The sequence below is a fragment of the Poecilia mexicana genome, unplaced genomic scaffold (assembly GCF_051168715.1).
Source record: "Poecilia mexicana isolate PSO_F unplaced genomic scaffold, ASM5116871v1 scaffold_1, whole genome shotgun sequence".
Taxonomy (NCBI): domain Eukaryota; kingdom Metazoa; phylum Chordata; class Actinopteri; order Cyprinodontiformes; family Poeciliidae; genus Poecilia; species Poecilia mexicana.
In genome coordinates, this window is record NW_028263370.1 from 21,685,344 (window position 1) to 21,699,511 (window position 14,168).

A 14,168-nucleotide genomic window follows, 5' to 3' on the forward strand; every position below is an offset into this window, starting at 1 on the left:
ATAATTATTTTAGTTCCTGTTTAATAGAAATCTTAGGTAAAAGAACAAGTTGGGAATTTGTAGGACGGCACTGACTCCTGGAAGGTTTGGCTACTGCAATGTATTTAGCCAATGGATGATATTGAAATGATTTTTTTTAATCTATGATTTCTCATTAAACTTCCCAAATTTTCTCAGACAACTCTGTCCATATCTGGAGTAACACAAACCCAATCCAAAGCCCTCAGACTGAATGCAACCAAAAAATGAATAAATGCCATTTCCACAGTCTTGGAAGAACAAACCTGAATTGAGAAATTCCTATGAAATTCATAGCTTATGGATAAAATCCCCACAATGTGACCTAAAAACACAATTTAAAAAATGTTAATGGTGATTTCACACAAGCTGCACTTTTCTGCCAACAGTATTTTTTTTAAATAAGATACTCAAAAATGTAAAATTTTCCACAAACGATTTTTAATGTTTCAGTTTAATAGATGATCTCCCCCCTCAAAATAAAGAAAAAAGGAAACATATGCATGTGCAGTATGGTGGTTTATGGAGCTAGAGCATTTTTATCAGTATAATTAATGAATTACATCTGGTGCTGTCAGATTGCAATCTGTAGTGGGAGAGATTGTTTGTGCCACAGCGGAACAGAGCCCAATCAGCCTCCTTAATTGGTACATTCGCTCTGTCACCGCTTCCTCTCATCCTTGATTAGACACGCATACGCTGGCCGAGCAAGCCCCTGGCCTGGTCAGCACAAGGAGGGCCGCGCGCTGATTAAAATCTCAAGCTGGGTTTGTCGGTGTTTGTGTGTGAAGCAGCGGGAGGTGGGAGTGTGAACGGGTTTGTGTGTTTGTCAGAAAGCTGATGATGACATCTCTCTTTCTCTCTTTCTCTCTTCAAATCCCAAAGTCCATGATGAAGGAGCAGCACACAAACATTTTTATGCAGACACATGCCTGAAACAGTGTGCAGAGGCTTTGAGTGGTGCAGCTTTGTAAACATGTAAAATCTGGAATGTTTTAATGAACCACAAACACGGGTTTTTGTTTCCTGTTAGGTGGTCAAATATATAACCGATTCATTTTAATTAAATCTTTCACTGCGAGTTGATGGAGAGAAATTCAAAGCTTCCAGTTTTTACTTGTTTCTTGTAAAGTCCATGAATCAACAAGTGTAAAGGTTCCACCACGTTCTTGTGAAAGGAGTCTCATAAATGTCATAAAGGTTTCTATTTATGTTGAGTGGGATGAAAATGAAAATTGCTTTGAACTTAATTATGTGCTTCGCTTAAAGGGGCGGTGTTTTTCTGCATCATTTTATAGCATAATCAACTCAACCGTGTTACCTTCAGTTGCTCTGTATATCAAATGTGACTTAAAAGGAATTTGACTTCATATTATACTGCTTTGAAATTGAGCCTCTGTCTCTTTAAAATCTCCTGCTCTGTTTGAAACTCCACTTTGAGGAAGTCATCTCAGCATTGCTCTTTTATTAAACCTTTAGCAACGTTTTTACCAGCGTTACACTGAGAAGTAACTCCTATAATGAGCTCAGCATATGCACAGTTCCACCAGGTGTTTCCTAACTGCTGCTGCTAGTCTGAAGGAGCTGAGTAGGAGAGTCATGGGGGAGAGCTGCTCTGTACGCAGCTCTGAGGAGGATTTGTGCCTCGAAGGCACGGCTCCTTTGAGGCACAGCTCGTGCAAAACACGGGCAAAACGCTGCGGCCGTTTTGCACAGCTGAATGGTTGCCATGGAGATTAAAGGATTCAACACGCTAACATTAGCCTGGCACTTCAGCAAACTGCTTAGTATGAAACTACCATCAGCAGTTCCAAGACATTAGTTTTTTAGACTGAAGCTGTGTGCTGAGTCTGACATGTCTTTACATACAAACGATGATGTTAGGCAGAGTCTTCTGAGATTCCACATAAAACATTAAGCTAGTTTGGTAGCATTTTGAGGCTGTCCTGCAAAAACACCTGTTGAGACTAAATATCTGTATTGTGCAAACTCTGAAGCAAACAGAAGTGCAAGCAGTTATCAACGGGTTCCACGTCCAGCACAGACTCCTGGAAGGTTTGGCCATTACGATGCATTTTGAAAATGGATGGCTTTAGAACAAATCTTCAAAAAAATTAAAACCTTGTAATTCCTCATGAAATTGCCCAAATTTTCTCAGATGAACCTGTCTATATCTTGAACAATACAAACCCAATCCAGTGCCTTTAGACTGAATACAAGCAAAAAATGTGAAGTCATTTCCACAATATTGGCAGTAGGAATTTATTCAGAAATTCCTACAAAATTCATAGTTTCTGGATAAAATTCTCCAAAATATGACTTAAAAACACTATTAAAGCACCTTTAGATTCAGTCTTCTTGTCAGTATCCCACATCTGGACTTGGATATTATTTTAACTTGAAATTGTCCAAGTCTTGCTCCATCTCAAGCAATGTAACCCCAGATCATGACTCTGCCATCTTTCAGTTGGAATGGGTTTTCCCGGCGGTGAGGTGTCTTTCCGTTATCTGACCATCTGTGTTTTTAATTCATTAGTTTAAGAAATCATTATTGCTTTTACCTAAGTAATTTTATTCCTCTAGAGATCAGACTGTTTGTTCTACCGGAACAGATTATGTTTTTCTGTTAGTGTTTGTATACTTATTTGCATTTTACACCTTTAGTAGCTGTAAGGTGTTTCGTTGTTTTTATTGCTGTGAGTTGGTATTCACCGCTGCTTGCCTCGTCTCACTTTCTAATCATTTCGTCTCATTTCAGAACGAGCAACTACTTGTATTATAGTGTTGTTTTGCTCTAAGACCGTTAACTGTTTTAATATTTTTTTATTAAATAGTCTTACAGAGCTGCAGCATACAGATTTGTCCAAATCAGGAGTGCAGCATGTAGAGTAAAACGATTTATTTCCAAGATCTTTCCAAGGTCTGCCTCGACTATCCTTATTCACCGTTTCCAGTAAGTCAGTGCCTTTCTACTTCTTGATTAGCTCTGGGTATTAAAAAAAGTTTCTTGTCTTTATATAATAATGATTCTGTTGATGATGATAATAATGTCACGCTGATGATAATCACAGTGAACGGACTAATCTTCCCTGCCTTCAGCTGTGTCCTTGGAACGTTATCATGTTCCTGGTTTGCTGCTTTAAAAAGAAAAAAGAGAACCAGTGGGATTTGATCTGTATCCATCTACATGTGTGGAAATATACCGTCTTAAGAGGTAGCTGAGATCTGACTGGTTTCTAAAACAAAGTAACCAGAAAAGAACTGAGCGAGTTCTATTTTTAAGAGCCCAAATGTGCTCATCCTTCAGGGGGAAATCATTGAGGGTGAATGGATTTTTTATGTTTCTTCTCTTTCCCAGATCAAAGATAACATTTTTTCACTGTCGGATCGCGCTGAGGCACTTTCAGACTTCAGACTCAGATGCTCCTGGTTCCAGATCAGATCAACAGATTCTTAGGAAGGCAACCAACACTTTATCTTCAGGGATGCTCAGCGTTTCAGCCTTTTCAAAGATGGATGTTGATGAATTACACAAACAAGTATTTTTTGCAGAGACGTGCACCATTTATCTTTGGCCTTAGTAAACAAATCTTCAATTCTGTTTTTCACATTTTAAACACATTATCTACACTTCCTGCAATAAACCATAAAAATTTGGCCCGCTTGGTTTTTGATGATGATTTTATCTCATTAATTTTCAACGAATCACCAGTGCTCTGACTTTCTGATCCAGCTTAAATTTTAAATACAATATTTTACTCTGTGAACTCACTTTAGAGAAGTGACTACTACTTGAACTCAGATTGCAAATTAATTTTAAGGTCAGACAAGCAGAGCTTAATTTCAGCCTGATTTGAATCTCCAATCTTTGCCAAACGTTGTAGTTTTTACATCCGTTTTCTTCTTTTGGCTGTTTGGATTTTTCATCTTTCACTCATTTATGTGCAGCAGTTTTCCATCAGACATGCCTTTTCTCAGACAGTTACACATTTGATCTACTTATAGACTGTAGTTGTTGCATCATTGACCTACAGTAATGGAGATAATTTAGGTTTAAATGGATACACATTAAATGTAATTGTGTTTTTAAGAGTCTTTACCATTTGCTTTTCTTTTTAGGCAATCATCAGATGGTCAACTCTAATAAAAACACTAATGCAGGGCTCACATGAGTTAGTAAATGTATGTTTTATTCATGACAAACTGCATCATAAAATATATGCTCTTTGAAATAGACTATTAGAGTTGTAGAGTCGTTGCAGATAAAGAAAAAATTATATTTGGCTATGGAGAAGTAAATGTCAAATATTTTCAAGGAAAAAGATGTAAATTCTACATTGAAACATCAGTTTGTGAGAAAATGTGTCAGTTTTTCCTGAGGTTTCAATAGAAAAGTTTGTTGTTTTTTTGAATAGCATTGAAGTGATGATGCAACACATTTCCAAAAGATTTGTCATCCAGGGAAGAAGCCCCATTTTTAGAAATAACAATTTGAGTAACACTTTATTTGAAGGGATGTGCATAAGACTGACATGACACTGTCATAAACATGGCATGACATAACCAAATGCAAAGTTAACACTTTTAATGGTGTTTTAATGCAAGTTTTAATGGAACTTTCCATTAAAAGTGTCATTATTTACCAAATGACATTTACGAAGACTCCTTCATCTTCATGACTGGTGGCGTTATGTTTATGACAGCATCATGTCAGTCTTATGCACACCCCTTCAAATAAAGCGTTACCACAATTTGCTCTAAAACCACTGGGTTACATTTACACCCAGTCTCTTAAAAAGGAGAATACTTCACTGGAGACGAAGCCGGCTGAAGTTTGGACTTGCCTGTGAAGCTGTGCAGGACGCGGCTCAGAGCTGGCTGGAGATTTGACACTGCAGTGCTTTTCTTTAGGGCTGACGGAGAACTCCCTGCAGTTTCTCTCTGCATCAGGGGGGTCGAAGCAGAAAAATAAGAACCGTGTCCATGTATGCAAAGACACCACAGGTCTCCTTTTGGCATTCTGGCTGTTGTGTTTTGTTTAGCTGCATTTTTGTGGTGATAAAACAGCTTTGGTAACTGAGTTCCTCCTGGGAGTCGCAGCAGCTTCCAGGATGATCAGCAGCAAACAGTAGCTGGTGAATTTGACATCAGAAGGGGAGGGCTCCTTGGAGAGGAGGGCTGGAGGAGGAGTAATTGAATTGTTTGTTGTTTGTTGCTGTTATTCTCCTCTTCCATTGAGGTGGGGTAATGGAGAGCATCTTCCTTATACTGAAGGACTGTGTTCACTTTCCTTGTTTCTTTTCACTTCCTCTGTAAATACTTCTGTGTGTTTTCTTCAAACCCACTCCGCCTCGCCGACGTGACGGCCCTTCTCTGTCTCACACACCCTGTCTGCTTTGTTTCTTCAGCACTTCCATTATTTGTTGTGTAGTTTCCACTGTCTGTCTTTTTTCCAATCTCTTTCCTTCTTCGTTTGCTGCAGACAGAGCAATTTGTCCACACGCTTAAGGACGAATTGGTCAAGAGCGCCCTGCTAGCGTTGCACGCGGCCCGGCCCGGGTACGTCTCCAAGAGCCAGAAGCAAACTCCGGTGCTGTGTCACCAGCAAAGCCAGGGTGGGGACCTGAATCACAGTCCGGTCCAAGGACTACCGGGCCACAGTCCTGTCACAGAAAGCCCGGTGGCGTGTAATAATGTGAAAGGAGGAGACGGCGGGTCGCTGAAGCACCAAGACTCCATACCACACCACAAAGAGTACGACGAAGAGGAATGGGTTGGTATCCGGACACTTCTTCAACTTATTACCCTCTAGAGGGACTGATTGATCCATTTTAGCAACACAGATATAAACTGCTTTGATTTGATTGATAAAATAATATTCAAGCACACAACCGCCACCTTGATGAAACTATTTATGAGCCCTTCATTAGTCCAGATGGCCACATAAAAATACTTTGTGGTTTTAGACCCCAAGTCTTGAGTTTGACAAATATTATAAGTGAAAAGACTGAAAATGACAAACACGATGAATTAAAAGTGAATTAATCCAATTAAATTTAGTTCAGGTTATTTATAAATGCCCAGTTAACATTAAATCTAATGTCAAGGCACTTTTGAAAACAAATAGTTTGAATTTAACTAAATGGAGTCGAATTCAGTCCAGCATTCAGTTCAGATCCAACTGATTCCAGTAGAATCTAAACACACAGCCAGATTCAGCTCAGATTATAACACACAGTCAAATTTTATGCAAAAGGGTAAATAAAAAAATATCTACAAAGCCCTGCAGAGTAGATGAAGCCGCTGACTTGGCAGCAAGCCTTCCTCCTGAGCAAGGAGTGAGAGGGAAAACCCCGGTCACCTCCAACTGCAATGAAATCAGCAACAGATCTGTCAGGGGGAAAAAAGCTACACAAAGAAGAACTGGACCAGAAATACTAGGAGTATGAAAGAAAAAAACAAAAGTTTACACTAATAGTGCCAGATGTGGCTCTATCAATGGTTTTGTCCAGAAAAGTGACAAATCTAAACTCAGAATCACTGAGACAGAAACACTTTATATGAGAAGATGAACAGAACACAGAGTTATGGTAGCAACAGTTCAGTCAACAAGTTCATCCAGGCAAGATGCAGCCAAGCAGAACATCAGGTGTTTCTTCAATTAAAATAAAACAGAAATTAAAGTGAATGGCAGCAGGAACTGCAAATAATGTGCAAATGGAGAGTAGTAGGAGAAGATATTACATTAAAGAAATGTTCTACAGCACCATAACTACAGAAATGGCTCAGAATAACAAAGGCAATGATATGTGTTTTATTAACAAGAAAAAAATTAGACTTCTTCTTAAAAGTAGATAAAGTGTCTTAAAGTTTACATTTAGCTTCCAAACGTTTAGCAGACACTGTTTTTTGAATAAGGATTGGACAAAAAAACATTCAAAAATCAGTTTTAGGGAAAAGTTTTAATGATCTTCACATATCCAGACTACTTTAAAAAGCTAAAGTAGTCCTTTTGTAAGAACCTAATCTACAGGTGGTTTAAAACCTTTGCACAATGCTGCATAATCTAATAAAACATTGTTTTGATAAAACTGTCATGCAGATATTTTACAGTAAATGTTATGTAAATTTCAGTGTATTTCTTGTATAATAATCATAAAACTCTGAGCAAACGAAGGAGCTTTTACTGTTTTAAACAGACGTCATTGTTTCAGCCAATCATGTCAATTATTGGGAAAATTTAGTTACACGTTGGACATTTTCCCCCATTTTAGTGGAAATTAATTTTCCAGGAATTAGAATATTTCACTGTGACAAACTGCAGGATTATTGTGTAGTAATCTTATCATTGAAACTAAGCCAGCTTCTCAAGTGAGCATGCAGGCTACTTTGTTTATTTGTGAAAGCAGCTTCTGTCACACTGACAGCAGAGACACTGATTCAATTATTTCTTGGCATTTAAACAACGTTTTTTTAACCTAAGAAATTCCAAAAAATACACTGGTCCCATATGCAAACACACACACACACACAAAGAAAAATGAGCCTCAGTTCATCACTGAAACCCCGAATAAAGAGAAGAAATGGAAGAAACAAAGGAAATGCTTTGAGCATAATCCATACAGCCTTTTTCCTTTTGATCTGTTGAACACAGAGAGTTTTTGCTGTGCTTCGTTTTCTTTGTTTTTATTTCTTTGGCTTTCTTTCCATCTTGCTGCCTCAGACAAGCGGAATCAGTGAAGCTGATCTGGCCTGATTGGTGGTTGTGCGATCTCTTCCTCAGGACAGGGTTTGGGCCAACGTCGCCAAATGTCTCAACTGTGTGATCGCCATGGTGGATAAACTCCTCGAAGGTGACAACAGCAAGCCAGAGCCAGCGCCGGAGCAACAGCTCGCTGATGTCATCACCTCACACAACCCAGGTGAAACGCTGTTTACGCCGTTTTGCTTTAAAGGTTTACGGTGTGTAAAGGGTTAAACTGAATACAGGTTTTCTGTTTCAGTTGGGTTCTGGTTTGCATCTCGTAATTTTGTTCATGTGCAAAAAAAGACATAAAACAAAAAGGTTAGCTGAGAGCAATGAAGAAGGCGGTTGAAAGTGATGATGATGATACATTTGAAATATTCTCAGGGTCATCAACGGCGAAAACAAAAACTGTAATTCCAAAAATTCAAATTCTGGCAGAATTCAGGTCGAAGTTGTAATTCCTGCTCCAGTTCTGAGCAGCATTTTCACTGTAATACCACGGGACTCCTGTTTTTCTCATCAAAAGTCATGACATTTTTGCAACAGTTGTGCAAGGCTCAGTTTTCTACACAAACAGTCCTTGTTTTACATGTGATGTTTTCACAGCTGTCAAAACGTTCTGACAATCCACTCTGAGTCTGTCTGCAGTTAGTTTTTTCATGCCAGCGTGTTGTCTGGCCCTAAAACGTGATTTCAAGATAATTCCACACATGTGGTGGTTGGAAAAGAAGCTAAAGTAATGATATGCAATCACTCTCTCATTCATTTGGCTCAGGCACTAGGAAAAAAAAAGAGTTGGTGTTGCAGATAATGGGTAAACAAAAGAAAGATTATATTGAGCAGTTATTGATTCAAATTATATGATTTCTGGACGTCAGACTGTTTTTACTAACAGCAAATATGATTAGTATTGTGTATGAATGTCAGCTGCCAATGTTAATGCGTTAATCTTCACTGAAGCACAACCAGTTTATAGTTAACATTTCTAAATTTCTAAACAAAACAACTTCTTCCAAACCTCCGTGAATAGAAAATCCCAGAAAACTGAGATTCTCGGTTTGAGACAATAAAACATTTTCTTAAATTTTTATAGAAAACACGCATTTTTACATTTCAGTCTTGCAAAGTTAAGCATGGTGATTAATTGTGATTTATCACAGTGCTGCAGTCTGATTAATCTGATTAGATTTTTTAACTCTATTACTTATATGCCATGAGAAACTTTTGAAACCTGACAGTGTTTTTTGCTTCATACTTTCAAGATTTTGGGTTTTTGAGCTCCAGAATATAATCAGTTCTTGGCTTTTTTAATAAAAATAAAACCAACGCCATAGCTAGGCCTTTTTCATAAGACAGTTGTGCTATGAATATTACTCATCTGCCACAAAAACTATTTAGTGTTAAATGTCATTTTTGCTTTATACTTTCAAGACTTTTAGGATTTCGAGTGTCAAAATATGATGTATTTTAATTTAAAATAAACACAATACTTAGGTCTTATAAGACAATTGTGTTATGAATTCAAAGTTGCACTTCCTAGCGACAATCTTCAGCATTGCAAACCCAGCGAGAGCCTGTGGCTTTAATTCAGCAGCACTTGCTGGATTCCCCTACCGACCTACCTACTGTGCTTCTGTTAATCATACACTAAACCTGTTACTCTACAGATCCAGTTAAAGCACTTTTATACAATTCGCCTATGCACACTCAAACACTCATTCATTCCCCTGTAAGCAGTTTGGTTTTAACTTCAGGATGGCTGGTCCAAAGACACCTTGACATGTAGAACATTTTCCTGTTCCACCTTGGGACTACATTTCCCAGCGAGCTCAAGGACTAACTTCCCTGGTAACTCAGAGTGGTGACAGTGTGGCTTAACTTCAAATCCAGCAGCAAAGACTCCCAGAGATGAAACCGTATTCTCCTGGTCCAAACATTTCAATTCTCCTTTAATCTACAAAGTTTTATTTTAGTCTCATTCATCCAGAGAGTTGTGTTTTTTTCAGCAGCTCTTTGTCTGTTTCATGGGAACCTTATAATACTTCTTCTGAAGAGCTGTTGCTTTCTTCTTGCAGTCCTGCCATGCACACTGCTGTGTCTCAATGTGTCTGCGATAGAACCGAACTTCTAAGCTTCCAGTTGCTCAGAAGTTGCCCTGGGTTTCTCTGACAAATTATTACACACTTCGCTCTTGAAGTCGGCTATTTTTGGTCTTCACTTCCTGGAGACAGGAGCAGTGGTCTTGCATTTTTCCAACAATTTGTCAGAGTGCAGATAGAGTTCAAACTATTTACTATTCGCTCTTTAGTAATGTTTTCTACCCATCTCAACACTGTTTGAGCTTTTTATTGGCCTTTCTTGTTCTGGAAACACTTTAGCTATTTTAGCTGATTCAATTTGTTGACTTACATGTTTTCACATGTCATCCTGTTCTACAGAGACGTAATCAATCAATTCAAGTTTTCTGATCCAGAAAAAAAAACAAAAAAAAAACAAACATATATTTTGGACACCACTCATCTCTGCCATCAATATTCAGGTTCTCTATGACCAGAAATAGAAATATCCATCATAGATTCATTGTGAACTAGTAGTAATAATGTTGATAAATCAGAAAGGATTACAGAAATTTAAATGAAGTCTGCTAAATTTTGACATAAAAATGTGAATCAACCTGCTCAGTTTATGCAGACGCGTTCCCCGTTGACAGCCAGCTGCTCGTCTTCCTCCTGGTCGTATCAAATCCTCTCTGAAGCTTCTGTTTGGTGGGAGACACCCTGATGCAGCTGCCAGCTGGCACCCAGGGCAGCACCATCACTTTTAGAGAATCTCTCCATTTAGGTCGCTCCACTGCTTCTATAGAAATGCTGGTGTATTTTTATTATTTGGTGCATGTGTGCAAGGAACAAGGCCAGAGCACCTGGTTCTCCGCCAGCCCCCAGAGCTCCTTCAGTAAGATGCTAAGCTGCCTCAGAGCAGGCGGTCGTCTGCTTAGTGAACTCTAAACGTGGGCAGAATCATGATAACGGATTTAACTTCTGGTTGTCATGAGTAATTTTTGGACTTTTGGAGAGAAAGTGCTGTGGGAAGAGGTGGATGTTTATACTGATGTGTTTGAGAGCAGGTGAGTGGGACTCGTCTGTCCTCCTCTTCCTTTTCTCCCTTCGGTCTGATGGCGGCGTTTGAAATGAAACGAGATTTCTCCGACGAGGCTGAGCCCAATCTGATGTGATTCACAAGCTGGGAGTCTTACTCTGCATCTGTGTTTGTCCATGAACTTTTTAAAATGTGAAGACTGAACATATTACAGCACGCTGGGCGACCTCTATCCAACAGTGCCCCCTACTGGCTGCTCAATAGACCGCTCATTAGGGATGGCTAAGAACATGAATGTATTGAGCTTGAATTCAGACTGGGAGGATTTTGGAATATAAAAGACTATATATTCAGTTGATATTTGAAGTTTATACCCAGCTCTCTTTAATAATGGAATGCAAATCCTTATAAAATTTCAGATTAGTGAATTACATCCTCAGATTAATCTCTATTCTTACTCCCAAACAGAGGTATATGTTTCCCATATGTAAGATTTCACTTTTTTATGTGTTCATCTTCTGCAGAAGAGTTTAAAAATGAAATGTGTTGGTCAACTATTACTGCAGAAGGCTGCAGTTTCTCTTGTTGATGTTTGGTTGGAATACCTTCACCATTAGACAGCTGAAGCCAGAGGCTACATTGCTGGTAAATTAATAATTATTTTGAGTGTTTTTGTTTTTGTTTGTTTTCATGTGGACAGTTTTGGAAAACTATAAATGAGTCTGTACTAACACACCACCTGTCAACAATGACTCCTCCAGCTGCAGCTGATCCAGGATGCTGCTGCTGGCGTTCTGACTAAAACCAGGAAGACAGAACACGTCACCTCAGAGAATAAACTTTAAATGCTGTTGTTAGTTTATAAATCACTTAGCATGACGATACATTAAGATCTGCTGTTGCTGTATCGACCCTCTCAGATCTTCTGGTTCCGGTCTGATCTGCATCCCCACAACCAAACATGCAGGAGCATCATTCAGCACCGCAAATCTGGAACAAACTTCCAGAAAACTGTAAAACAGCTGAAACACTGAGTGCCTTTAAATCAAGGCTGCCTAGAGCTGCTTATGAACCATGATAAATGGAACATTGACCAACATGTTTGATGTGTGTCGATTATCTTGATGATGACATCTGACAAAATCTAATGTCTGTTACTGGTTGTACAATTGGTGACCGTTTTATTTTCTCATGATGTGAATCACGTTGAGCTGCTTTGATGCTGAAATGTGCTATACCAATAAACTTGATTGATTGATTCCCTCACATATACAGGATGCATACTTTAAAGGAACAAATTACCGCAAAGATACTTTACTAATTAGTCATCAATTTCCACAGAAGTCTGATTGAAAAAAACCCCTTTACTTTAAATCGCGTGTGTTGAAATGGGAAACATGCAGGTGTGCGCCCTTAGGACCAGAGTTAGGAAACACGCCCAGCAACATGGGGTGGGTGATGTAAATGTTATCCTGTGCCAAAATGTATATGTTCACACTTGTATTTTTTTTGTTATTATTAAACAGACTAAACCAGCACTCTAACAGGTTAGACTGGAATCACAGACTTCTTTTCAAACTAGTGTGACACCCCTGACTTAATTAAATGGCAGTGAAAGATTTCATATGCAAACCTGGGGAAGCTACAGAAGTCATTTCAGGGCCTCACAGTTCAGTACTGAATCTAAAAAAGCCTATCAAGGCAACCTCTACTAGCTGTCCTCACCTCCATCCTTTCATTGTGTTAATACATTTATGAAAGCATTGATTGTCGATATTTCTTTCACAGCTTGGCTGAAACTGCTTGCAGAGGTGCAGAAACCTTTCATATGTACAGAAGTGTTCAACCGTCAGAGTTTGGAAATATATTCAGGAATCAGAATTTGGCATGAAGGAGAAAACTTTATCGATTTAACGAGATAAAAAAAATTGTTATGGTTTGGTTTTAATATATGTCATTAAAAACAAAATATCTTCTCTTTTAAATGCAAAAGATCATAACTGTAAAGCAGTAGCAGAGGAAATGTGGTGAGAGGAAGAAGATTTATAGTGAGGCTTTTCAAGCCTTTTTAACAAGTTGTAATCTGTGAGGAATGAAAGCTTTCTTTGTACGAGATGGAAAACTCGTTGTTCAAATGACATTTAAAAAAGAACAGTATATCTCTTAAATAGAAAACATCAAAACATCAAAACACCAAAACTTCTTTGAAATTTTAGATATTGTCAGAGGAAACGGGATGAAAAGGAGTCACAGCAAACCCCTTAGTCTTTTTTATTAGTTGTAATAAGAGGAGCATATTTTTATATCATTAAAATGAGAAAATTTCTCATTATAACAAGAAAACTTAAAACAAGATTTATGTCTTAATAAAACCAAAATATATTTTAAATAAAAATGGTGATTACAGTAAAACTGCAGCACATGTTGCTTGGGTTTCTAGATGTTGTCTTCAGAAAACAGGAAGAAGAGGAATCAAAGGAAGTCCTGTATTTTTTACAAGTCATAATCTGTCAGAGGAGCCCATTTTTATTTCGTTAAAATGAAAAACCTTCTTGGTGTAACAAGATATAAAACTTGTCTCGTCACAACGACAAACTTTTATCTTTTAACAAGTTTTGCATCTTGTAACGAGAAACATTTTTGTTAAGACAAGATCGTGCTCCTAAATTTACTTCTGAGTTCTGGCAGTTAAATACTTCCATACATGTGCATAAAAAACTGAGCAGATTTTACTCAGACATCCAACAGCAGCATGACTGCTGCATTGTGATTGGTTCGCTGCAATATTCCCTTTAAACTGGAAGAAGTTTTCCAAATGTGCCCGACATTCAGCACACATTTCCAAACATCACATCCCAACAGATTCATTTTTAAACTCTTTCTGACCCTCTTCTCAATGTTTGTTCTTTTACTTCTCTGCAGGTGACTGGCGAGAGCAGCTGAGTCCTCTGGTGACCAGACTAAAGGAGTGTGTGTTGGAGGTGGTGGAGAAAGCAAAGAGAGCAATGACCTTCGTCCTCCTGCAGGAGGCAGCGTGCAGCATACCTCAAGGCCTCCACCTGCAGCAGAGGAGAGACGTGGTCTTCAGTCAGGCAGTAGGTGGCTGCACTCATCAAGTACATTTACAGTAAAATGTGATTTATTGCCCCCCACCTGCCCCCCCAGGTTGGCTTTTGTTTCATGAAGGTTTAGTTATAATTTAATAAATACCTGAGCAGTTTGTCTGCAGCTCAGTTCTATCTGTTCAAATCAGCAACGCCTTTCGTATTGTCTGAGCTCGGAAGCATGAAAGCAGCGTTTGAAGTTG

At 38.6% G+C, this 14,168-nt stretch overlaps 1 protein-coding gene across 4 annotated transcripts in view; it reads left to right on the plus strand.

Annotated features, from left to right (window-relative positions):
• Positions 1-14,168, plus strand: part of inpp4b (inositol polyphosphate-4-phosphatase type II B) — a 188,130-nt gene that overhangs the window by 152,139 nt on the left and 21,823 nt on the right. For all 4 annotated transcript variants that reach the window (XM_088006342.1, XM_088006333.1, XM_088006335.1 and 1 more), the window contains 3 exons: positions 5,501-5,791; positions 7,802-7,940; positions 13,784-13,956. In XM_088006342.1, coding sequence (XP_087862468.1) covers positions 5,501-5,791; positions 7,802-7,940; positions 13,784-13,956 — 603 coding nt within the window. The remainder of the gene's footprint in view (positions 1-5,500; positions 5,792-7,801; positions 7,941-13,783; positions 13,957-14,168) is intronic.